The sequence below is a fragment of the Castor canadensis genome, chromosome 13, assembly GCF_047511655.1.
Source record: "Castor canadensis chromosome 13, mCasCan1.hap1v2, whole genome shotgun sequence".
NCBI lineage: Eukaryota > Metazoa > Chordata > Mammalia > Rodentia > Castoridae > Castor > Castor canadensis.
In genome coordinates, this window is record NC_133398.1 from 20718230 (window position 1) to 20743682 (window position 25453).

At 52.7% G+C, this 25453-nt stretch overlaps 1 protein-coding gene across 8 annotated transcripts in view; it reads right to left on the bottom strand.

Moving 5' to 3' along the window:
• Col27a1 (collagen type XXVII alpha 1 chain) overlaps positions 1-25453 on the bottom strand; it is a 127845-nt gene that overhangs the window by 78813 nt on the left and 23579 nt on the right. For all 8 annotated transcript variants that reach the window (XR_012440336.1, XM_074051187.1, XM_074051189.1 and 5 more), the window contains exons 5-12: positions 23909-23962; positions 15297-15350; positions 13870-13923; positions 5570-5614; positions 4940-4993; positions 4500-4544; positions 1673-1726; positions 412-456 (exon numbers count right to left, since the gene is read on the bottom strand). Coding sequence is in view for 7 of the 8 variants with exons in the window: in XM_074051187.1 (XP_073907288.1) it covers positions 412-456; positions 1673-1726; positions 4500-4544; positions 4940-4993; positions 5570-5614; positions 13870-13923; positions 15297-15350; positions 23909-23962 (405 nt within the window). In the remaining variant the exon portion in view is untranslated. The remainder of the gene's footprint in view (positions 1-411; positions 457-1672; positions 1727-4499; positions 4545-4939; positions 4994-5569; positions 5615-13869; positions 13924-15296; positions 15351-23908; positions 23963-25453) is intronic.

A 25453-nucleotide genomic window follows, 5' to 3' on the forward strand; every position in this document is an offset into this window, starting at 1 on the left:
CCCTCTTGGGGCCATGACTGTTGTGGGCATGCCATATCCCACTGTCCTCCACCTTGTGTGCACATGAGCACAAATGGACAGAGCTGGGGGACACCAAGACAATGTAGAGATGAGTGTTCTTTGGGATGGGGCACACCCCTCCCCACTGGACAGAAGCCACCACCACCCCACCCCACCCAAAGCTGCACCAGTGAACAACGGCTGCACTCAGGGAGAGAAAAGCCATCCCAGAACAGCCAGCGTCCCCTGCAGCCACTCAGCACTTGAGCTCAGGACTCCCAGCCCAGACACTCAAAGCAGAAGTGACTGAGCAGAGAAGCAGACAGTGTCAGGCCTCCGTGGACTGAGCAGTGTGGTGGTGGGAGGTGGGGTCCCCATAAAGTCTGCAGAATAGACACGGAAAATCTTTACCGGCCTACCCATCTTGCCCCTCTTGCCAGGAACGCCAGGCACACCCTGTGGGAGAGAGACGGGGAGAGGTCAGGACAGGGCTCCAGCGGAGGACAGAACTAGCCCCCAGCCGCCCCCAGGAGGAAGTCCCAGAAGCCTTAATTATATGCCACGTACACAGTGGTGCCAATTACATGTGCATCAGCTGTACCCTGCAGGGACAGGGCTGTGTGGATCTCCACTGGGGAACTGGCTCAAGAAAACTCCCAGTGTATCTAGAATTCAGCAGGTACTTACAAAGTACTCCTTCTCCTGCCTTTCCAACAGGAACCAACTTATTGACAAAGTGACAACTGAGTCCCCAAATATGACTCAGGCTGGGAGAGGGTGAGGAGGTCACTAGCCCCAAGGCCTCCTCATAGGCCCCAAGGCTATGGGCAGCTCCTGCCACACTCCTGGGCCCTGGGCTTGGAGGACAGTGGAGAAATCCTATCACCTGCCCACCTGGAGGTCAGGCTCACCACCCTCCCCAGAGAATTGATCCCCAGTCTCTTCACGGACCTCAGGGCTCAAGCCAGAGCCAGGTGCCCAGCCAGTCCCCTGCCATTGCCCTGCCCCCCACCCAGCTCCACTGCCCCCACCCAGGTGCAGCCACCCCTTCCACCCTGCCACCTGCCACCAGGTCTATCTCCAGCTCTTCCCCACCTACCCCAGCTTCACTTTACTCAAGAGGCCTGAGGTCCTCTAAGACAGGGACGAGGGCACATCTGTGCAAAGGGGCAGAGTCACTGTTTGACTCCGTGCCCACTGTAGTGGTAAAACAGCCACACGAACAAGCAAACAAACAAGCATGGCTGTGCTCAGTAAAATTTTATTTACAAACAGATGGCTGGCTATCTCTGATCTGGAATGTAAAGGGGTCCTGTGTCTCGTTTGCTGAAAGCCCTTGAGAGTTTCCCAAGAACAGTGTCCCTTTGTGGACCTTGGTCCCTGAGTGCCTGGTAACTTCACCTAAGGCCCTCTGTTTCTTCTTCCCTCACCCTGTCACTCTGTGTTTTCACTGATGAGCAAACCTGCCAAGTGACCTTTGGTCCTGTCTTTGGGTAGGCTGTTCCCTGGTTCTGGACCACATGCCCCTGACTTGCTTCCTTCCAGACATCTACTCCACTCAAGGGTGCCTCCTCCAGGATGACACTGTGACTTCTCTGAACTTGCCTCTAGCAGATTCTATCTTGTATGAGAGGGTGGGTGAAGGGACAAATACCCAATCCCATACACTTACCCACTCTCCATCTGACCCTGGCAGGCCGAAGAGCCCTGGGAGTCCAATGTAGCCCTAGGAAAGAACAGGTGGGGGTCAGAGGCCGAGCGGAGGGGTGCCACCAGCCAGCCATGCATCCAGCCCACCCTTGCTGCCATCCTGTGACCCAGGCTTGCTCCTCGCTGGCAGTGGTGGTGGCTCCGGTGGTCCTCGATGACATAGGCCTTGAGGCAAGTGTATATGCCCATGGACTGCATGGTGCTCGCTTCCACGATGTAGTCCAAAGGCACATACCCTCACGCCAGGGAAGGGTGCGGGCGCTCGCACGGGAGGCCTGCCCCGAGCCGAGCCGGGCTCCAGGACCTGTGGAAGGAAGCTGGCGGCTGGGTTAGAGGCTGGAATGTCATTGAGGCCTGCCCCTACCCCAGGGATGCCCATGGGTCATGGCCCCTGCAGTGGCTCCTCCTAGGCCTCCATGGGCACGAGGCTCGCATCCACCCCAGGCCACCAAGTGCTGGTAGTAACAGAGTTGACCCTGGAGAGCTGACGTTGTAACAGGCATATAGCTACCACTGCAGCAAACCCTCCCAAGGACCCCACAGACTGGCTGTCACTCCCTCACTGGCCAGACAAGAACACTGAGGCCCTAGAGACAAAACAACACAGCTGACCAGGGATGCAGCTGGGGGTCCTGTTAGCAAGCTCAAGGGTCACCCAAGTCCAGGGACATGAGTCTGGGTATGTCACCATCCTAGGGTTTTGGCCTAGAATGCATGTGGTTTCCCGTCCCCCACAGCCCTCACCAGGCATGCCCTTCTCAGCCAGGACTATAGCACCAAACTCTCTGAAGCCCTCCTAGAATGCTCAAGCCAGAAGCAGCTGGTCCTGCCACCCCAGCACCCTGTTTGACCCCCGTTAGCAGTGACAACCACTTGCCCCCTGTGTCTCCATTAACTGTGTGCACATACACTCCTCTCTTTAGCATGCAAACTTTGTCTCAAGGGCCTGGACCTAGCCTGGGGCTGTACCACTCTGCACTCTCTAGACATTTGTAGAAGGGGTTAATGATGACTCTAACAAAAGTGACTGTGCTTTGAGCACAAAGTTCATGCCAGGCCTAGCTCTCAATGCTTTGATGCATTAAAACATTTACCGCACCCTCACTGCACCCCCAGGAAGCAGGTATTATTAGTCAGCACCTGGCAGAGGTGAGAACATTTAGGCACAGAGAGGTCAGGTGACCTGTTCAGGGTCACACAGCTGGACTGTGGTAGAAGTGGCATCCAAACTCAAGGCATGGTGGCTCCAGGCCTGGATTCCTGACCATTTAACTACACAGCCTCATACAAAGAAGCAGCCCAGGGCAACTCATCGCCATGTCTCCTTTCCTGCACAGTCAAAAGGTCATCTTAAAGAATGGTATTTACCAAACCTTCTGGGCCTGTGCTCCGGAGTTACAGATGAGAAAATGCACTCAGAGAGGTCCAAGGTCTTGTCCCACAGGTAAGGAGTAGCCTGGCAAACTAGTCACCCCCTAATCACCCAGGCTACAAACCCAAGCTAGGCTTTGCCTACTTCACGAATACAAGGCTGATGGTGGCAGAGCAGCCTGATTCACCAGGCTGCCCTGGGCCCTGTGACCCTGAGGAGACAGGAATGCTGAGGCCAGGTCAGCCCTCTCCCTACATGTGGCTTCAAGATGCCAGCAACATGGCAAGCCTCAGACAGCCCCAGCTATCATTGACAGGTCCTGTTCTCCAGCAGATGGGAACTGGGGCTGGCCTGAGACCTTTCCCCCTGGGCTCAGAGAAGTAAAGGAGGTCCAGCACCCCAGGAGCTGCCTCGGACCCTGCCCTGCCAGTCATAGTAACGTCCTCAGGGCTTGCCCTCCCATCATGCATTCACCTCCTGCCACCAGCCTGCTCCAGAGATCAAGGCAGAGACTGGCCCTTTTGATTTCCCCCTCGGGCAGGTTATAAATAGCTTTGGCTCAGGAGCAGAGGACATGTCATGCCCTGTCCTGACTGAGGACTGTGTGACCTAATGGCTGAGCACTCTTTGGCAAACAGCAACCCTCACCTCAGGACACCTGGGTCCACGCCCCAGCTCTCCTTTGGTTGTGCAGTGTGAACTGGGGTCATCCAGCCCACTGCGATCCCAGCATCCTTGTACACAGAAGAGAGGCCTCGCCACATCTGCTCTTTCCAACTCCATCTACTCCCATGCAATTCACCAAACCTTTTCCGCCTCCTCACAGCCCCCATGGGAGCCCCACCTGGTAGCCACCCCTTCCCTTCAGCTGTGCTGACTTTCAAATTCCTGACCACCCCCCCCACACACACACACCAGGCCACACACAGGCCACAGGTGTGATAGACATCACTCCCACCATACAAACAGGTGAACGGAGGCTGATGGTCACTCAGGGCTTACTTCTTGGGGCCTTAGAAGAAGGGGCTATCCAGAAGTTCCATCAGCCTCCAGGCAGCATCCCTCATGGCCCTCCACAAAAGGTGGATCCCCAGTACCCAGTTAGATGAAAGGAGGCCTTTCTAGAAATCCAGTGATTTGATTTGGAGTGGCTGGACCTTAGTCCCTGGTCACTCAGGATGAAAGGGGATCCAGTTGGGACTATGAACAAATCCCAACAGAGCCTGGACTTTCCAGACTATTTGACCTCAGGACCCAGAGGTGCCACCTGCAGCTCAGGGGATCTTAATCACAGGCTCCCTGCTCTCTAGAGAGCACTTAGATGGGAAGGTCTGGGCTCAGCCGCCTCATAGCCCTAACCTCTATCAAGTTCCACTGGAGGAACAGGAGATGCCCACCCTAGCCAAGGACCACTTACCCGGCTGCCTTTGGGGCCAGGGTCTCCTACAGGTCCAGGTAGCCCCTGAAACAGAAAAGACAGAGGGGCAAGGACGTATGGAGATGCCCTTCTGGGTGCCAACATCCCTGGTGAGTCCTGTCTCCCAGGCTCAGCTGCCTCTCTGGAGAACAGTGTGGAAAATAGGGATCTCCAGCTTGAACTCCACAGCCCCAGGAGCCAGCATGGCTTGGGAGACCCTGGGTGAAAGAAGCCTTGGGAGCCCCACTCCTAGCCCCCTAGTCTTCTTCCTGAGCCTCCCAGCCTCATCCCTGCAAAGAGAGGCTGCCTTGGTCCTGCCCCCCAAACAGCCCTTTCCTTAGGGTGCAGTTCCTTGGCCTCAGGCCTCTGCCCCCCTCTGCCTGGGGCACCCATGGCATCTCCACCACAGCCACAGAGCTTCCAAAAGCCATATACTGCACCTGCCTGCCAGGGTAACCTTTGGCCCCTGGGCTGCCCTCAGCTCCCAGCTGTCCCTGCAAAAAAACCAGAACGAAATGTAAGGAAAAGAGGCGCTGCCCAGCTAAGGCCAGTGTGGTAGGGGACTGGGGGCCAACAAAGAACAAGGAAAGAGGCAGGAGCGGGAGGTAAAATGGGAGCAAGGCAAACAGGGCATGCTGAGGCCCCCAAGCCCACCTCTCTCTAAACTGGTCAGACCTGCTTTGAGGGTCAAAGCCCCTCTGCACCGCAGCCCAGAGCAAGAAAGCACGGAGGAGGCCTGGCCGGCTCCCCGCTGGCAGGACTGCTGTTTAACTTGGGCCAGGGCAGCCAAAATTCCTGCAAGCCCTGCAGCGGGAGGGCCATGGGAATAATATCCCTCACATTGCCCAAAGCAAAGCCTAGGGGCTCATGCCAGCCCCAAGCCAGGTCTCAGGGACGTGGCTCTTCCAGGCAGTGTGACTGAGGAATGAGGGGCGTGAGGTGGGGGCCCCAGCAGGGTGGGAGGCAGGTCAGCCTGGCTCTGGGGCTCCTGAACAGGTCCAGGGAGGAGGCAAGAGCCAAGGTCTGAGAGGAGGAACAGAGAGCATCTTCCAGCAGGGCAGAAGTCTCACCTCTTCTCCAGGGTGCCCTGCAGGTCCAGGGTAGCCTTTGTGTCCCTGTGGGGGGAAGAACAGCATCAGAGCGGAAGGCACACTCAGGCCTGAGGATTGCAAGGACCCAGCCCTGCTGCCTGGTTCTGCACTGCATGTCCATGGCAGAGATATAGAACGTGCTCAGTCAACCCTCCCAACACGGATGCAGGCACTGTGTAAGGTGAGCAGTGTCCTCCAGGCTCATCTCTGACCAGAAGACTTCAGGGGATGGGGGATTATGAGCCAAACTGGAATAGGGCAAGTGTGACCCTGTGATTCTGCATCCCAAATGTCCCTTCCAAATGCAGAACGAGAATGAGACAAGAACAGACAGACCTGTCAAGGGAGCAAGGCCAAGGCTCGACCATCACGTGAGGCAGGACAGACCTGCCCCTTCTCACTTGTGGCCACGTGTATTACTCAGAACCGTGACCTCTTTCCCCAACAGACCCCTGACCCGTTCAGAGAGAAAGACGCTCGCCGCTGTTCCGTAAGTCAGGAGGCCTCCAAGGGACCCAGGCTTCCCACTTCTTCCAGCTCAGAGCTGCTGTGAGAGCAACAGCAGAAAGAGAAAGGGCCCTCTTCAGATAGGACAGTCATGCTGGCCCCTGGCAGCCCTCATACAAGGGCTCTGGGATTGGGTGAGCCCTGCCTTACTGTGTAACTTTGGGTGGGGTACCACCCTTCTCTGACCCTCAGATGGGGGAGGCACAGCTCTGAGAGACCTCCTTAGCTCTGATGTTCTAGAACTGAAAGTTCTAAGACTCCCCCAGAGTCTAAAATACTCACAACACAGACACACACACACACACACACACACACACACACACACACACACTCAGCACCACTTCACAGACTCCCAGGAAGCAGCCTTCTTAATTATAAATAGCAGTGTAGGTCTGTTCCAAGAGGCCCGAGGGGTTTACAAGCGTTCCATCTGCACCCACCCACACCGAGGCAAGACAGCCCAGCCACGCGATTGCATCTCACATCCATGGGCTAGGGAGGTTGAGGCCGCACAGCTGGGTGAGATTCTTCTACCTGGAACACATGCTCTTTCTCCCCCATAGGCGAACTGGGCCATAGCCGCAGCCAGCAGCCAGCATTGGCGTGACCAGGCCTCTTGTTTGAGACTGAGATGGACTCCAGGGCTGCTTGCTCCGCCTGTAGGCTGACTGTGGGCTCAGGACCAATGACTCTCTCTCTCTGAGTCTCGTTTTCCTCAGTTGTAAAACGGGGAGAAAAGGCTGGATGTATGGAGTACATGGTATGGGTGTCAAGCTCTCAACACGGTATCTGGCATTGAGTTCAACGGCCCCGCAAAAGCCGGCTGCGGTTACTGCCTTCATCTCCACTTTCATTCATTCATTCAACAAACATTCACTGAGTGTGCATGTGTCGGCACTGTTTTAGGCACAGGAAGAACAAGACAGACAACATCCGTTGACTTAATGGAGTTTACGCCCTTAGGAAGGAACTAGAAAATCAAAATAAGTATAAAAGATATTGTTGGGTGGTGGCAGGGGGAAGAGGAGGCGTTGTGTGACAGGCATGGAATTTCAGTTGTGCAAGACCACCCTGTGAAGCACCAAACTACACACATAAAAACAGTTACAATGGTAAATTTTGTTACATATTTTTACCACCACAACAAAGAAGAAATAATGCCTGCTAGTGATCAGAGCTATGAAGAAAAGTAAGCAAAGTTAGGGGAAGAGAATGGCAGTTCTGAGAGAGGTGGTGGCTGCAGGGTGGATGGCCAGGAAGGGGTGCTTGGAGAAGAGGAGTGAGGTGAGAGGTGGGCACAGGGCTGGCTCTCTGGGGAAAGGGATTACAGGCAGAGGAAGTAGCAAGTGCAAAGGCCCTGAGGTAAGAATGTTCTCAGGGCCTGGTGCTGTATCTCAAGTCTGTAATTCTAGCTACTTGGAGGCAAAGATTGGGAAGATCGCAGTTCGAGGCCGGTTCAGGCAAAAAGTTCATGAGACCCTATCTCAACCAATGGCTGGATGCAGTGGTACATGCTACCATCATGTACAGCTATGTGGGGAAGCACAAACAGGATCACAGTCCAGGCCAGCCTGAGCATAAAGCAAGACCCTATCTCCAAAGTAACCAGTGCAAAAAGGATTGGCTGGGTGGTTCAAGCGGTAGAGAACCTGTCTAACAAGCATGAGGGCCCTGAGTTCAAACTCCAGTACTGCCAAAAAAAAAAATGCTTTCAGTGTACGAGAAGGCCTGTGTGGCTGGAACATGAGCGAGGGGTGGTCGGGGAGGCAGGCAGACATCAGCACGTGCTGATGATGTGATGGGAGTCCCCAGGAACAGAGAGATAGGACGTGACATGACACATGCAGTCACCAATATCATCATCCTCCCCTCTCAAGCTGCAATGACCAGCAACAAGCTAAGCCTTCTCCCAGAGGATTGCATGGGCAATCACCCCTTCTGTCTCATTCTGCCTGCTTAAGGGCTTCCAGGAAGAATCCATGGATTCTGGGAGTCAGGACCCCAAGAGAACCACAAAAGGGCTGTCCAGAAGCCCCAGGCCATCAAAAACCCTGCTGAAAGCCAATTCTTTAGCACCCCCCCAAAGGAAAGAGGTGTCTGCAATCACACCCAAGAATGGGATTTAAATGAACCCTTTGCTCTGCATGAGCTAAAGGGAAATGAATGACTGTCCCAGCCAGCTTAGCACAAACACCTCAAAAATACATCAGCACCCAGGAGGCAGAATTGCCACACACTTGCCAGGTGAGGAAACTGGGGCTCAGAGATGGAAAGAAACTTTCCTGAAGCCAGCTTTCTGGGGGCAGCACCAAGATGGTGCCCTGGACCACCAAAGCACTCCAGCTGAGGCTGCCTGGAAGAGTCACAGGACCACCCAAGGAAAGACCTCACACATACAGACACCCCTCCCTGGGACAGCTCTCAGGCCACTGCAACAACTGGGAGTCAAGGTCAGTCCCAGAACCCGGGAGTATCTGAGTTGAGAGAGACCTGAGACATTAGGTCAACAACCTCCTTTCTCACTAGGCAGACGGAGAAACTGAGGTACAAAGTGGGGAGAAGACTGGGCCTAAGGTAACTCAGGAAGTGACAGCCAGGCTTAAAGTGTTCCCCGGGACTCATCCTGGGCCAGGCTTTATCCAGGAGACCACAGGCTCCAGATCTGTTGACCTCAAAGGACCTTGAACTTGGCCATGAACACTGTTTCTCCCCGGCTGGCAGGGAGCAGCACAGTGGGAGCTGGGGTAAGAGGGGAGAGAGAGACCTGGCAGCAGTGTTTACCAAGTTGGGGCCAGCAAATAGCTTCAAATGACAGGGCCCAGGGCTCACAGGACCCTAGACCATTATCTTCTCCAGGCCCATCAATTATGGGGTGGACACTGACCGCAAGGTGGACCTGTGGGCAGTGATTTCCTCATTGTGATGGGTGCCTGGCAGGTCTTTGGGGGCAGGGAAGGCTTCCGGGAATCTCCAGGGACCACAGCGTCTGCAAGGGGCCTCCGGCTGCAGGCAGGCGGGGCTCCGCAGGACCTGTGTTTATAATAGCACGCGGTCTCTATTTTGGTTTGGGAGCCAGATTAATCATTGCTTACAATGCACAAGGAGAAACCAGACATCACCTCACTGTTGCTACAGACAGTCGCCCCATCCATCCCTCGGGATACTGTTTGGGCTTTGGGCAAGGAGGGAGGTGGTCCTGTCCTTGCCTGGGGGTCCTGACACCGCTGCATGTTCAGACCTCAGCTGCTCCCCCTCAGCCTGTGCAAGGCCTCAGATTTTCTGGTCGTGCAACAGACTCACCAATCCTGTTTAGCACCTGCATCTTCCTGATGAACTCACCTCCCACCCTGCAGCCCTCGTCCCATCCAGGCAGTTGGCAGGACAGAGGGTCAAAGAGGAAGGAAGACACCTGGAGGGAGAGTGATTTAGGAAGTGACAGCACACAAGTCTCTGCACCTCTCTGGGCCTCAGTTTCCCCAGTTGGCCTCTGGACATGTCCTACTGGCTCAGAAATTGCAGATTCTGAAACTGTCTAGAAGCTCAGTGCACCATGGCCCAGCCAGCAGCTGACACTGGATTCTGCTTGGTGGAAACTTGTGACCAAACAGAGAAGGAAGGTCTCTTTTCTGCACAGATCATTCATTCATCCAGTTATTCGTTCATTCAACAAACCTTTGTGGAATCCCAACCAGGACCAAGGCCCCTCACAGCAGGCATTAAGAAATGCAGAGAACAACAACAACTAAAAAAACCCCTCACTCCCTACCTTCTAGAAGCAGGTGAAGGCATTATAGTGGGGCAAAGGGGAAGAACAGGGAAGAGATGTAGACATAGGTGCTGGGATGGGGGTGCGGGAGAAGCTGTATACTTAGGCTGGAAGGGGAAGCAGAGCAGGGTAGGAGAGATGGGACAGGATACAGCAGGAATGGACCATAGGAACCCAGAGCTGCTCAGCTAAGCCAGAGCTAAGCCTCCTAATCCTGGAGGATGGTCTTCCTAGGGACTCTATGGACCTGGAGGTCGCACACTCAAAAGAACTGGCAGGTGCAGGGATAGAGGGGCTGCCCTCAGTTGGCAGCCTCACTCTGAGGCTCTGTCCTCTGTCCTCTCACTGTGTCCCAGCTTCCCACACATGGTGGCCAACTCAGGTGGCAACGACAGCCAAGGGAAAGCCAGGCTGCAAAGTGAGCCGATGAGTTCCAATCTGAGTACCAATTTCCTTCCATTAGTCACATCTACCTGGGGCGATGCATTAAGGAAGATTCGGGGAGTAGAGCAGGGCTGATTGGGGATGTCTGCCAGAGGGAGGGGAAAGAGAGAAGGGAGGGATGCAGTGGTGTGCCCTGTGCTGTGCCTAGCCCCAGATGGGGAAAGGGGAAACAAAGATGGCCAGGTGAGGTTCTGTCTGCTGCACACTTGCTCTAGTGGGAGAAAGGTACTGTGGGCACCCGTGAGTTGCCCACTAGCCAAAAAGCATGGAGTTCCACAGAGCCTGAGAAAAATGGGCTGGAAGGTCAGGGAAGCAAGCATGCCTGCTGCCTGGATGAGCTGGGGAAGATGGCTTTGGAGAGGAGAAGCAAGGGACAGGTAAGTGATGATGGACACAGAGGACAGGGCACACCAGGGTGCACAGCAGAAGCAGACGCATGAGTTAGGAAGAGCCAGGCACAGACTTGCATGGAGTGAAGAATCCACTCAACCATGATACTGGACTGAATATGCGCTCCTTGGGGTGGGGGTGGGGAGCTGTCTTGTAGGATCTTAGCAGCATCTCTGCCTTCTGCCCCCACCCCACCCCTCCCAGGAGCCACAACCAAATGTCTGCAGATGTCGCTAACTGTTCCCAGCGCAGAATCATCCCATTGAGAAGCACTGGTCACAGCGGACAGAGCAGCAGGGTCAAACCAGACAGCTCCCGGGAGGTGGCGGTCCTGGCAGTTAACTGGCAACTAGACTTTCTCCAGCAGCTTCTCCTGCGTTAAGTATGTATGGCGTGTCTGCCATAAGTCAGTCCCAGGCTGGGCAGTGGGGCTATCACGGCTCATTTACCCTCCCATTCATTTCCTGGGTCACTGAGGCTCAGTGCATGGAGGCGATTTGCCCACAGCTGCAGAGAGATAGAGCTAGGGCTCCCTCCAGGCCCACCTGAAATGACAGAGCCCTTGTCTACCTCGGTGGAGTCTCTCTTGGCTGGAAAGCCATTTCAGTCAACTTTGTGAGGAAAGGGTCTGAGGATCCAAAGACCTGGGTTTGAATTCTAAGTCTGTTGCTTAGCAACCCATGAACAATATTTCCATTAGGCCAGTGGCTCTCAGTCTTGGCTGCATGTGAGCATCACCTGGAGAGCTCCTGATGCCTGGACCCCAACTGCAGTCCAGAGTCCCCACAGAGGGGCCCCAGTTCCACAGCTGCTCCGAACACATGACAGGGATGGAGACTGCCACTGCAGGGTACAACACTCTCCCCACCCCCCAGCCCTCAATGATCTCACTTTTCACTTAACACCGCAGTCAGCTCAGGAACTAGTACCTGGGTCCATACCTACTGAATGACTGGAAGAGTGAGTGAGTCCTCAGTCTTCCCAGCTACAAAATGGGCACAAGCCTGCCTAACTCTCAGAGGCTGTTGTGAGGGGACAATGAGGAGGGACAGTCATCCTTTCTGCTGCCTCTGACTGCCACCCCATTTTCCATCAGAGCCATTCCAAACAGAGCCCCTTTGCTCCTACCCACACAGCCTTTGGCCTCTTGCCACACACCTGTTTTTTTTTACTGTTTTTCTTCTTATTGACTGTCTGCCCCACAAGGAGGCCAGCTCTGTAAGGCAGAGTTTTGTCTATTTGTGCAACTCAGTGCCTTGTACATAGTAGGAATTCAATACATTCTCACTGAATCAATGAAGAAACTGCAAGGGTTATGGGTGTCATCTTGCAGTGACCCCCAAATCCAGTGCCTTGAAGACCAATGACAGATAGGGCTTCACCTGGCACTCACCACATCCCTTCTCCCCAGGAAAAGCAAACCTGGGGAGAGGCAAGGTGGCCACTGTGGAAAGAAGGACACTTCTAGGGATGAGTCCAGACAAGTGCCCATGCCACTCTCTACCCAGCACCCTCTGTGAGTGGGTGGCACCAGCTTGTTGTTGACCACACTGCTGCATGCGTGTTTGCCTGGACCAGAGCCAGAGGGACGCTCTGAGTAAGTGGCTTTGTCAATGGTTTCCAGCACATGGAGGCTCCTCCTGAGCTTAGAAAAGATGCCTGTCCCTGCTCAGGTGAGCTGGGTCCTTTGGCTCAGGGCTCTCAGCCTCTCTGGCTATCTGCTGAGTGTAGGGAGTCCCAGACCCTCAGGCAGGAGCTGGTCCAGGTCTGTTTTTCACATCTCCCACTACTTCGGCTGGATTCCCACCCCATGCAGAGCGAGACCACCACAGGCTGCTTTACGAGCTGGGACTGGAAGGAGCCTTTTCCAGTCACACCTCATCCATCAGCAAGTGCCGGAGCCCAGAGGAGAAGTGAGTGGGGAGCCCTTCACCACACCAGGAAAGACCACATTTCCCTGCTTGCAGACAGCCATAGCCTCCTGTCTGGGGCTGGTCTCTGAGATCTGGAAAGTAGAGGAGAAGGTGATAGATGCCCACATCCCTCCAAGTCCCCTGGTGTCATGGGGACCCTTGGAGCAGGGACAGGATGGAGCCAGGTAATCCCACAGTAGTCCAGATGAGAACCAGATGGGCCAGAGAGCAGGCAGCTAGGGCCACAGCTGGGAGCCAGGGTGGACGCTCAAGACATGGCCTAGGCCTATGTGTCTTCTGAACAAGTCATCCATCGACAGTGGGGGATTGACCTTTGGCCTCAATTGTCCTTTATTTCCTGAACACCTGCTGGAGCAGGCCGTGTGCTAGGCTCAGTAGGATAGCCACAAGCCCTGTGTGAACACCTGGCTGGTGAGGCAGGACTTGGGGCTAAAAATAATTGAGCTAAGCTGGGCCAAAGTGTCCCTAAGCAGGTGGTAGCTGACGGCCTGGAGGCAGGAGGGCTTCCAGGAGGAGGCACAAGAATGAGTCCTAAAGAATGGGAGATGCTGACTGGAGAAATTAGAAAAGAAAGAGGAAAATGGCAGGCTCTCCCACCCCTGACACAGGATCTAAGAGACCCAGAACTGCTGAAGAGCGGGTGGAGACAGGCCAGTTTGTCAACCCACAGGGATGTATAGAGAACAAGTGGCCTCCACAGGGCACACCCTTCCCCTGCAGCACATCAGCCAGAGGCAAAGATCAGACTCAGAATAGCTACCAACTTGCCCAAGGTCACCTGACCAGCAGATGTCAAAGGAAGGCAGAACAGAATACACTCCCTCTGCTCTCTGCCCCAGGCCCTGGCTGTGAGGGTCAGGGAGGGGTCACTATCCCCTCATCACTAGGAGGGAATGCTCTGCTCAGACCCAAGGCCACCCAGCCATGGGCGGCAGAGCAGGACCACCATACCCTCGATAGCTCTGCAGACAATGCTCTCCACCACCTCAAGCATCCTTAGGGGTGGCCTCCCCAGGAATCACAGCAAGCCAGGGCCACTTCCTGTCATACTTCACTATCCATGGGGATTGGGGAGGACATCACTTCACGCCAAGGTGCCCCTGCCCCCAGCAAGCCCAGTGCTCAGAAACCTCCCACCTCCACCAGTGTGCCCTGTGACCAGAAGAGCCAGGCTGGGCCAGGGACAGTGCTTGCTGGCAAGCCCACAGGTAAGGCCACACTGCACAGCCAAGACATACCTTCCGTCCTCGAGGTCCTGGATTTCCGGAGAGCCCAGGCAAGCCCATGTTGCCCTGGAAGACACAGACAAGGGAGTGAGACAGGGATAGGACAGAGATACTCACTAAATTGCAAGGGTGACTTCCGATGGCTGGTTGTCTCCAGCTACTCATGGAGAAGTCTCAGCGACCCAGGGGCTACGGAGCAGGGTGAGAGGGGAGTGGGTGGAGTCCCTGGTCCCCTGCCCCATCAACGCACTAGTTCCATTTGACCTTTATATAGTGGGCTTCAGCAGAAGCCACTGTCGCAGAGTGTGTTCCGATGCTAAAACCATGGTTTCAACGACACTCCAGTTGGCAAGCATCTGTCTCATACCAGTCCATTCTCCCCTGCATTTCCAAGACACCTCCCCATGAAGGCCGGGCATAGTGGTCACCAAGTAGGAGGCATTTCTGTTACTACCAGGAAACCTGTGAGCAAGCCAGGTAAGAGGAAGGGAAAGGCCCAGCCCTTAAGCACAAGACTCATTCCTCACTTGCCAGGTGGGTGGCCTCCCACAAGCCACCCCATCTTGTCTGCAAGCTGGGCCCAGTGCCCTGACTTGTAAGTCCACGAAGAGGATCGGACCAGAGTGTGGGTGGGTACTGTCCAGGACCCTAAGCTGTGTTTGCTGAATGAAGACACTCCGAAGTGAGGGTGTAAAGCAGCGAGCCTCCCATGACTTGGGGAAATCATGGCAGTCTAGCTGCGAGATGGCTCTTGGACTCTGTCCAGAGGGAAGTCAGGCAGACTCAAGCTGCCCTTTCAGCTCATATACACGAGATGCAAGATGAGCTCGCCCACAGCTCCAGGGTTCCCCATTCCCCTCTGTCCCACCCTCTTGCCAAGTCTCCCGCTCAGTTACAGGGTGGACACCTTGGGACGCTGGCCCAAGTGTCTTCTCCCCGACAAGCAGAACATTTGGCCTTGTCGCTGTGGGAGTGAGGGAGCTCTGCCTGTCTGGCCAGTTCCTGTGCCGCGTTCTAGAAGCCCTAGTCCTTCCCGGGTTAACGGCCTGGAGGTGGGGGCTTTGAGTGTCTGTTGGAAGCTAGCTTCCTGGGCACGGCTGCCAAGAAACCTCTGGACGCCTGCATCATGTAGCATAGCAGGCCCTGCAGAAAATCATGCAGGGAATCAGTTGAGAGGACACTCACCAAGGTGTATCCATAGGCAAAATATTTTCTCAGTCTGTGTGTAGCCCAGGAAGAAGGACTGGGAATGGCCCTCGGCTTGGGATTGGGACAGGTCAAAGGACTTCAAGGAAAAACCAAGCCATACTTGACCTTGTCTAGACTTCCCCACATCCCTGCTTTTGCCACAGATAGCATCTGCCAGGGCAGCTCCCCTGGATGGGGTCACTTCGGCCCACTCCCGCTTTTCCCTGGGCTCTGGGGTCCCTGGAACCTACCTTTGCTCCATCGTGGGCCTGGCCTGGTGAGAGCCCTGGGTCCCCTTTCTGTCCCTGAAACAAAAACAATCCCACTTTGGCTACCAAGGCATCAGAAAGTATGTCTCCCCACAGAGTTGCTCACAGCCCTGTTCCCGTTTCAGTGCCTCCCCACCCACCCACAACACCTCCCACAGGGGTCTTCAATTCCATTACTCCCACACTCCAACACCTTCCATAGCTCCCCACTGACTGCAAGAAGACCAAATGCCACCTTCTAGTGTCCCAAATCTTTTGTAATTTGGCTCTAGCCCTCCAGACTAAACTCTGTTCTCCTGCCACAAGCCAAGCCCACAGTGAGGGTTTCTCGGCTCTGTCACTAGACTAAAGTGCTCTTCGGCTATGGCCTACACTGTCCTGCCACCAGGCCTTGCTCTGGCAGTCAGTCTACCTGGAAAACCTGCCAGTCATCAGGCATATTCTTCATGATGCTGCTGAATGTACCCCCCTCCCCCCAGCCAAGTGCAGAGTTCTGGGCCACCACACAGGTGACCAGTCTAGCCGTGTGTGTTGCCAGAACTGTCTCTTGCCTCTCCCCTGGGCTCTCAGAGGGTTTCTGAGAGACGCTTTCCAGAAGGCTGACCTTGGTCAGCTTGCTCCCTAATTCTGTGGGTCAAGGTGCTGCCAGCCACTCGTCTGTGCACGGCCCTCCACAGCTCGCCTCACTATGACCCATGCTGGTGGACAGAATGGGCAAGGAAATGTGATCAGCTCTGTAATGCATTTGCAGAAACTGAGGCCAGGAGCAGGACTGCCTGAGGTCCCTGCCATGTCACCAGCAGCAATGAGACTGGAACTTGAACTGAGACACCAGGCCTATATTCTGGGACGTGCTGCAGCCCAGCACATTGGACTAGGCAGCAAATTGGAGAGAAAACAACAAGTACCGAGTCCTCAGTCAGGCAAGCACTCTGTGCCTCCCACACAGGAGGGTCTTGTCATGAGGATCCTGACCAGAGAGTCTGAGTACAGGTCACAGAGTTCACCAGTACATCTCCCATGGGACCAAAAGGAGTACCCTAGCCTGTGGCCCCTCATTTCACAGACCCCATCAAATTACTCAGGAAGTAGTCCCTTGAGAAGTTGATCTACCTTGATATTACCTTCTAAAAGCTCCCAACCCCCTTCTCCACCCCCCTTTTCTTAAGCTCTCACCCCCTTGCCTCAGGAGGCCCAGAGTCAGAAGTCCTGGGGAGAGCCTTGAACCTTCCATGGACTCACAGTGGGATCTTGGGTGAGGACTTCACCTCTCAGCCTTGGTTTCCTCACTTTGAGAAGGGGGATGCATACACACACGCACACACACACATACGTGCACACACGCGCACATACGCACATGCACACGCACAAGTTTCTAGGCAGGGGCCAGAGGATAATGACCACAGCACACGGGAAGGGTGTCTTGGCTGGCTTTATTGACTTCCCATTTGATTCTTCTGCTCATCAGAACTCAGACCTTCCAAATCTTGACTCAGTTGTTCTCCACTGAACTGGACAGAGACCCCCAGAGGGAAAGGAATGGCCTTACATGCTCACCTACTATGCACACCGTTATGCATGTGCTTTGTGCCAGCACACTTTTTCCAGTGAAGGAAAAGGGACTGGGGTTCAGAGAAGCCAGTCACAGCCTGGCCAGACGTGGCAGATGAGAGGCAGAACCTGCTAGGTCCCCAGGTTGCCTGACTGCAAAGCTGTCATCCAAGAATGGTGAGCCTGAAGACTTCTCCCATACCCATCCCTGCCTCTCACCGCAGCTCCAGCCCTCCAGCCAGCTGCCTCAGGTTGAAGGCCAGCCCTTCCTTGTTAGACCACCAGGACCCTAACTCTGTCTGCCTGAGCCCCTTCAGGTCATTTCTGCAGACCCCACCTCTAGGACCCACCTAGCACTGCGTCTGCGCCTCACAGACACTCTTCCTGCCTGCGGCTGCTCACAAGCCCAATGCCATGCCTTTTATGTCCACGGTGTGGCCAGACCCAGGCTAACAAGGATTCCCATGGCCAAAAAAGGATGAAGTTTCTCCTCACCCTGCCCATGCCCACCTCGGTCCACAGTGACAGAGGAGCTAGCATAGAAAGCTTGAAGGGGTGCGTCTTTGTGTCCCTTACTCTGTCATTTTACAAAGTGAGAGAATGAGACCCAAAGAGATGACAGTCTTGGTCCCTGGCCTGGGGTCCTTAATGGGGGCATTTTAGATATTTATGGGTTTCTCTCTGCATTCCCAACAGCCACCACAGTGCTTGGGGCATCATAACTGCCCAAGGATATTAGCAAAGACAGACATTTATTGAATATCTATAGCAAGCCAAGTTTGGTGATGAATGCCATGGCAAAAAACAAAACAGAGCTCATGCCCCCAGGAAACTCACCAGAGAAACCAGACAGACCAATAATGATAATAGCACTAGCATTTACTGAGTGCTCCTACACGTGTATCAGATCACTTAATCCTCTAAGTTTATGGGGTAGCAACGACCATGATCCCTATTATACAGAAGAGAAAACTAAGGCAGAAGCAATGATATGTCACTGTCCAAGGTCAGACAGTTAGTAAGCAGGATTTAGATGCAGGAAGTCTGGTTCCAGAGCTCAAGCTCTTCACATTTCAGCACACAGCAGTAAAAAGCTATGCTCCAGTGATAAGTGGAGGACAGGAGGAGACTGGGCAGAGCTTCACCCAGATGTAAGTAAATCCCTGAAAGGAGACACAGCTAAGCTGAGGCTGGAAGAAGACAAGGAGGACCAGAGGGAGGTGAAGCTCAACAGATGCTCAAGGTAACCCTGATTGGGTGAAGGGTGGCTTCTAGGGTGGAGAAGACTATGTCTTCCTAGTTAGACTCCTGCAAATGCTTCAGTGAGAGGTAAGAATATATGAAATTGAGCAAATCATTTTATGCCTTGGTGAGGACAAGAATCTATCTAATCCTTAGATTGAGTTTTACAGCCAGCAAGCCAGTATGACCTCAAGCAAACAAACCATGGCTCTGTGTGCCTGGGGAATTTGGACTCTGTCTGGACAAATTCCCAGAGCCTATGGGACTAAGACTGTGAGAAGGTAAAGTTTGAATTTCAAGTGCTAAAGACACAGTGGGAGTGGGAACTGTGTTAGGTCCATTTGCAGGTAGGGTTGAGAGATGAGAGAACAGAGGGTGCTAGATAGCTGAGGCCCAGAGAGGGGCTGAGACAAAGGAAGACTGAATCACAAAGCTTTGGAAATTCTAAACTGGAAGCTTCCTATATGAGTTATCTCTGACCAAGTACCCAGTACAGGGGCTGGTCCACAGGAGGAATCATGAAGTAGTTCACAAAGAAGCAATCAGAATTTCAAGAGTCAGTGGTAGGGCTGGAATTGGATCACATCTGGCCCAGTCCTGGAACTTCCTCTGAAGATTCCTACTATCACTACTACTATTTCATGAGTTTAGAAGGTATGGCCAATGCAATAAGGCAGGAAAAACAAATAAGAGCTATTGGCTCTTTGAGGAGAAAAGGACAAAAGTATGTTCTTTGCAAACCACATGAATGCCTGACTTGAATATTTAGCAGAACTAACTGAAATACTAAAAGAACTAATAAGATAATTCAGTAAAGGGGATAGTCAAAAATTAAACACAAAAATACAAAAATCAAGTCCTCCTCAATAGCTGAGAGCTAGCTAGAAAATATAATACAGTAGGATATTCTAACCATAACAGCAACAGAAATACAAAATTTCTAAGTATAAACTGAATAAGAAACATGCAGGAATTGTGCAATTAACAAAATATAAAAGTTTACTAAGAGATATCTGAAAACCTCCACCAAATGGGAATACATACCAAGTGCATAGATAGGAAAACTTAATATTTTAAAGATGTTAATTCTTCACAAATTAAAATACACACTTAGTATAATTCCAACAAAAATCCTGAGAGATTTTTTTAAGGAAATTAAGACAGCCATAAAGTTCATCTAACAAAAAAAAAAAAAATACAAATACTTTAAAAGAGGAGAAGAGGGGAGACATACAGTCCAAAGACAGTAAATGTCATGTAAAATAGTATTTTACCAGCATGCAAATTCACAGACAGAGCAATAAAACATGGAACAGTCTGAAATCAATTTAATAATCACTGGAGACAAGGTTGTTTAATAAGTGGTTAACAATTAGGGGAAATAATGTTAGAGTCCTACTTCATATCCCATCTCTGTTAAGATTCATTCCAGATGGTTTGAAATTTTTAAGAGTACAAATGATATTATGAGATGAGTGGGTGTAAAAGTGAAGATACAGCTAATCTGAATATAGGAAAGAAACTTCCAAGTGTAAAAACAAAACAGGACGGAGGGTGCAGCTCAGTGGTAGAGCACATGTTTAGCACACATGGGGGCCTAGGTTCAAATCCCAGCACTAAAAAAAAAAACCCACACACACAAGGAAAAGAACCATGAGTTTTACCTAATGGTAATGCCCTCCCAAATTTTTGGTCATAAGTTTCTAAAAAGTGTTAGCTATTATTGTTAGTTAAAAACAAATGATTACAATTCCATTTTGTGAAAATCGACCTGAATATTCTTTTTTTGTTTTTGGTGTTTTGGGGGGAGGTACTGGGCTTTGAACTCAGGGCCTCATGCTTGCTAAGCAGGCAGTCTACCACTTGAGCCACCCCACCAGCTCCCTGAATATTCTTAAAAAAGAAACAGCAAGCTAGAAAAATAACTTCTAAGTTAGGTGACTCTTTAACAACCTTATAAATTAGAACAAGTCAATGACAAATGACAGTATCCCAACCTCCAAAATAAACCAATCTGTAATGGTGAGGTACAAATGAAAACAGATGTAAGAACATTCACCTCACAGATGATCAGTGAAGTAAAAACAATAACAAATTATCTTCTCTTAATTATCTTCTAATGCCAGCAGTAGCATGAATTGGTCCAACCTTTCTAGAAGGCAGCTGCTAACAAAAGACTACCTAGACACTCATGTAGCTTTTATGTGGACAGCATGTTATCAATTATTCATACACGTTTGCAAGTATATGCATGTATATTTTTAGTATATATAAAAACACACACAGTTTAATCCTCAGAACAATCCTCTCCTCATCCACATTTTATAAAAGTAGAAGCTGAGGTCCTGGAGTTTAAGTAACTTCTCCAAGATCATAGACCCAGCAAATGGTAGAGCCAAGATTCAAACCGAGCCTAGCTCCTAAGTCCATGCTGGCAGTTTTATTTTTATGAATTTATCCTAATGAAATAATTAGATCTCCCAACACTTACGCAGAACTACGCTCTTCAAGCTATACTGTACAATACTGTATATTAGAAAAAAATGGTTTAAACGGAAGGAAACTGGTCATAGGAAGTATGGGATATCGGTGCTGGTCAGGCGCCAGGCAGCCACTCAAACACATGTGCCGAGTGAAGATAACGACAGGAAGCACTCACGGTGAATGTCAAGTGCAGCAGGCCAGACAGCAGCCTCGGTGAGTGAACTCACGTCACATAAACAACACACGTGGGAGGAACCAGAGGAGCAAGAGGCTGATGTACCCTGCGGCTCAACAGACAGGATTCACTGGCTACACTGGATGCTAGCTTGGCCTCCTACGAGAACCGTGATCCCGGGCCAGTTCTGTAGCCACTTTTGGACCTCGGTTCCTTCCTCCATAAAATGCTCTACATAGTGTCTACAGCTCTCTGCCAGAGCCTGGCCCACAGCTGCTCAAAACATTCTCCCTGGGCTTATCCCTGGACAGGGCCACTGCAGGTGGCTTACTTTCTTCTGGATACCTTCTGGACTTTTCTATGCCTTCCTTAATGAGCATGTCCCCTTCAGTCATCATTGGAAGGGGAATGGGAAGTTGGAGTCTGAGGCTGGACAACTGCATAGGGCTGTCTCCAGCCTAGTTCCACCAGCTCTGCCAGCCATCACCTGAGTCCTACCCATCCGTCCCCCACCTGTTGTCCCTGGCCCACAGTAATCCTGGCTAAGGGAGCCTCACCTATCTGACCCCCCAGCTCCATTCTTGCCCCAGGGCCCACCCTCTCACTGACTCCACCCTGGTGGGTACCAGCACCCCATAGGCCTCAGGCCAAGCCCTACTTCTCAGGCAGCCAAGTGACGTTTGGGAAACTCTCCTGACCATGTCTCCTCTGCCAAGGTCCTTTCTGTGTCTTCCTGCTGCTCCTTGAGTAAAACCCCCCAATTTCCCAGGCCTGCTACCCACTCCAGCCTCCTCTTGGCCCTTGGACTCATTTTCCATCACCCTGCAGGCCCCAGTTCAACCTCTCGCAAGGTGTCCTCGAGCCCCAGGCCAGGTCAATCCCATTTTGTGAGGTCTCTGAGCAGGCCACACCTTGCACACGGAGCCCATGGTGTAACTCTGCATTTTCTAGTGCAATTGGCTTGTTTTCTTTCTCGCTGGCCTTTGCACCCCTCAGGGGCAGGGACTATGCCAGTCTGTGCCCCTTATAGAGCCAGAGAATATCATGGGCTACAGCCCTGCCAATGCAGACAATTCAATAGTTCTTCACAACAACTTGAATGGCAGTTGCTCATATTACTCCACTTTCTGGATGAGAAAACCGCAGCATGGGGAATTAAAATAATTTGCCCACAATCACCAAATGAGGTGACCAAGCTGGGATTTGAACTTAGGCTATAGAGCTCCAGAGTCTGTGTTCTAAACCTCTGCACTTTCCTGAAGAAACAATGATATTTTGATAAATAAATAAATCCTCCATCTTGAGCCACTGAGAGTAGCCAGCTCTGCCCTCCCAGGATACAGCTTTTCGGCCTCACTCTCAGAATCCTTGACCTCAGCCTCCTAGTAGAAGTTCATGAGTCCCCTTCCTCCTGGAGTAAGGCTACACAGTGGTGAGCTGACCAAAGACAGGCTCCATGCCACCAGGGCTGTCAACAGCACACAGTAAGTACTCAATGAGTCACAGAGGATGAATAGGTGGGTGGCCCCAGAGACACAGCTCTGCAAGCCAACACCATACTGGAAGAAGAGGACCCAGCACAGGGCCTGAGGAAGACCAGCCCTATCATCCAAGGTCATCCCCCAGGTCCAAAGGGGCTCTGGTGTGCAGTGAGGGCCCTTTCCACACAATCCCACCCATTCTTGCAGGTACACACCCTTCTCACTCAGTCTCAGTGAAGCCACCAATTGTATCCAGAGGGAGCCTCTCTCTTAACCCTGTCCTGGCCATGCCACCTGAGAGCAAAGACAACCCAACCAGCTGGTGTGCCCTAGGGCCACTCCTGCACACAGTCAAGTGTCACAGAGGCAAAGGTCATGACCTCTGTCTTGATCCCCTTGGTGTCCCCAAGGGAGAAGCAGCCTGTGCTTGCCACGCATTCTCAGGAACTCACACCCTCTTCTGTTACTCACAGACTGCTGCACACTCATTCACTCTCTGCATGGCCGGCCGCCAGGCAATGAATGGCTTGCATTAAGCCTCTTGGCCTTTGCAGTTAGGTTAGAGAACGACCCTGGGACTCATCCAGCCAAGCTGGAGTCTTGTCCCCGAAGCTGAGGCCACAGATCCCAGCTCCACGTGGTATGAGGACTGACCTGCTAGGAGCCAGCCTCAGTCTTACACCCAGAGCTGCTTTTCCAAATGGGCACACCACGGCACATGTTAGCAGGATGGGGGCAGGCTGCTGTGAGCCTAGCATGGAGGCGTGCAGTGCTCAGAGAGCAAGCAGGGCAGCAGAGGACAGGGGAGCTGACGGAGTGCCTACTGCCCTGGAAGCAAGGGTCAGTCAGGAGGGAACAGGCCCAACCTAGATCATGCCAAGAAGAGGAAATATGGCACTTCAAACAACTGCGGTTCCCAGCATTTTGATGTGCCCAAGGGCTCTGCAAAGCAGAAATCTCCAAAAGAGCCCCGTTTCTGCCTGACCTATGGGGACCAATTGCTAGGTAGGGTCTTAAACTGTCAGTGCCTCAGTTTTCCCACCGGTAAATGGGTGCAGTAACCCTACACCCATCTCTGGGTTTTTAACTATTCTCCACCTGACACCTCTACTCCTGCTCTAGCTCAGAGCACTCCTGAGTTTCAGATGTCTCTCCATGAATGACCTCCACTTGGCTGTACTAGAGCTTCAGGGCTCATGACTCAGGTCAACACCAGAGAGTCTCTATCTCCCTCCCATCTCCGCCCTCTCTCCCATGCCCTAAGCTGACCAGATCCTCCCCTCCACCCTCCCTTCTCTCCATATCACCCTTGTCCCCACCCCAGTCCATCCTGCACATGGCATCCATTGATATACAACTGTCACTTCCCCAGATGCTTCTTACAGCCTGGCAAACCTTATGTCTTCAGTTTGATATCCCAGGCTCTTCTATGTAGCACCAGCTTGTCTTTCTGCTTAGGCCTCTTTGAGGACTCCACAGCCAGCTACCCTTCTCCCACATCTCTCCTAACTGGAAGCCAAAGTCAGGACTCCTCGCTGTGCCTCCTGCCCCAGGAATGGACTGAGCACAGGGAAGGAGCTCAGGAAGCCTCTGGCCACAAAGACTCTAAAACCCCTCCCCCACTCCCACCCGCAGGCCACGCCTCCAGGCACAATACTCACTTTGGCTCCAGGAGGCCCGGGCAGGCCTGGGTTTCCATATGGTCCAGGAGGACCCTGAAGAGGAAGAGGAAGGAAAGGTGAGAGATAGTAAGAGTGAGCCGTCCCACTTCGAAAATAGCCAGAGCAACTCCTTTCTTCTCCTCACCAGTTGGCTACTCCTCCTCCTATGAGGAGACCCCTGGTTCCTGGGCCTGCTCGAGTGGTTTCCATACTTCCCTTCTTTCATCCATCAGTTATCCCTATTTTGAAGAGGTTTTTAACTATCTCTGCTAAGGGACAGGACTGACCTTGACTCTGAATGTGTCTGACCTCAGGGCAAGCCCTTTACCCTGAATTGCATGGCCTCTCCACACTCCTCCTGGCCCCATCAGCCCTTCCCAGCTTCCTGGGAACTGGGCTGTCCTTCCACTGTCCTTAGCTATTCGCTTCTCTCCAACCTGCTGATACCTTTTCTCCTTGCACCTGGACCCATACTGTTCTTGTCATCCAACAGGCCTTACCTGAAACCAGCCCTATCCTTCAAGGCCTGGCTCACAGGCTACCTCATCCAGGGAAATTTCTAGGACTGCCCCAGCCTAAAGGTGACTTCTGCACCCTTTGGATCCTACCGGATGCTGCAGGTGCCTTTGGAGTGGAGAACTCATGGAAGGGAGGGTGTGGCCCCTTGTGGATGCAAGCGTGCTTCCTGTGGCCATGGCATTTGGACAACAGCCTCTTAGACTACAGTCTCTGTGCTGTACAGACTCCAGACACCATGGAGCAGCTGAGATGGCTGCACTAAGAGAGTCCAAGGGTCTCAGCCAAGGTTGCCCAGCAGAGTTATGGCCAAGGACAGCAGGGTCTCGGGATGCTGTATCAAATCCGGTTTATTCATCCCAGACCACCTCCAAATCCCTTCCAACAGCTGGTGCTTGTCATGTCCACTTTCTCCAGCAAGCGCCTACTGCAATCTTCCAGCCCAGCAATGCAATTCCTTGGAGGCATCTCGTACCCAAGCATCTTTGCCCAGCTGCAATATTCCGGGGCACCTAGAGGAGTTCACTGGCCCCCACTCCCACCAGCCTCTCAACACAGCCTCATCCCAGCCGCTCTTGGCTCATCAGCCAGCTCTGTATGAAGCTGCTTCCTTCCTCCTCTCCGAGGCCAACCTTCCAGCTGCAGCTTGTCACATTCCACCCAAGGCACCTCCTTCTTCCTCGATGCCTAAGTGGAGACCGTCCCCTTTTCCAACGCATCAGGAAGAAGTAGTGTCCAGAGTGTACTCAGACTGGGGAATTTATAGGTGCCACTTGTGACTCTCCTAAATTTATCGGCCCTCCTGCCGCCCTCCCAGGAGGCCACTGAACACTGTCTCCTGGCACAGGAGTGGAGCCTGATGTGTCAGGACCTGGCTAGGTTCTAAGTCTCAACCTGCAAATCCCCTCCACCAGCTTCAGTCTCTCCTCATCTATCCTGTGAATGACTGGGACCCAGTAGTCTCTAAGGAATCTGGAAAAGCTCAGATGTCCATCCCAGCCCAGGTTGAGGGACTAAGCACAGAGTTCA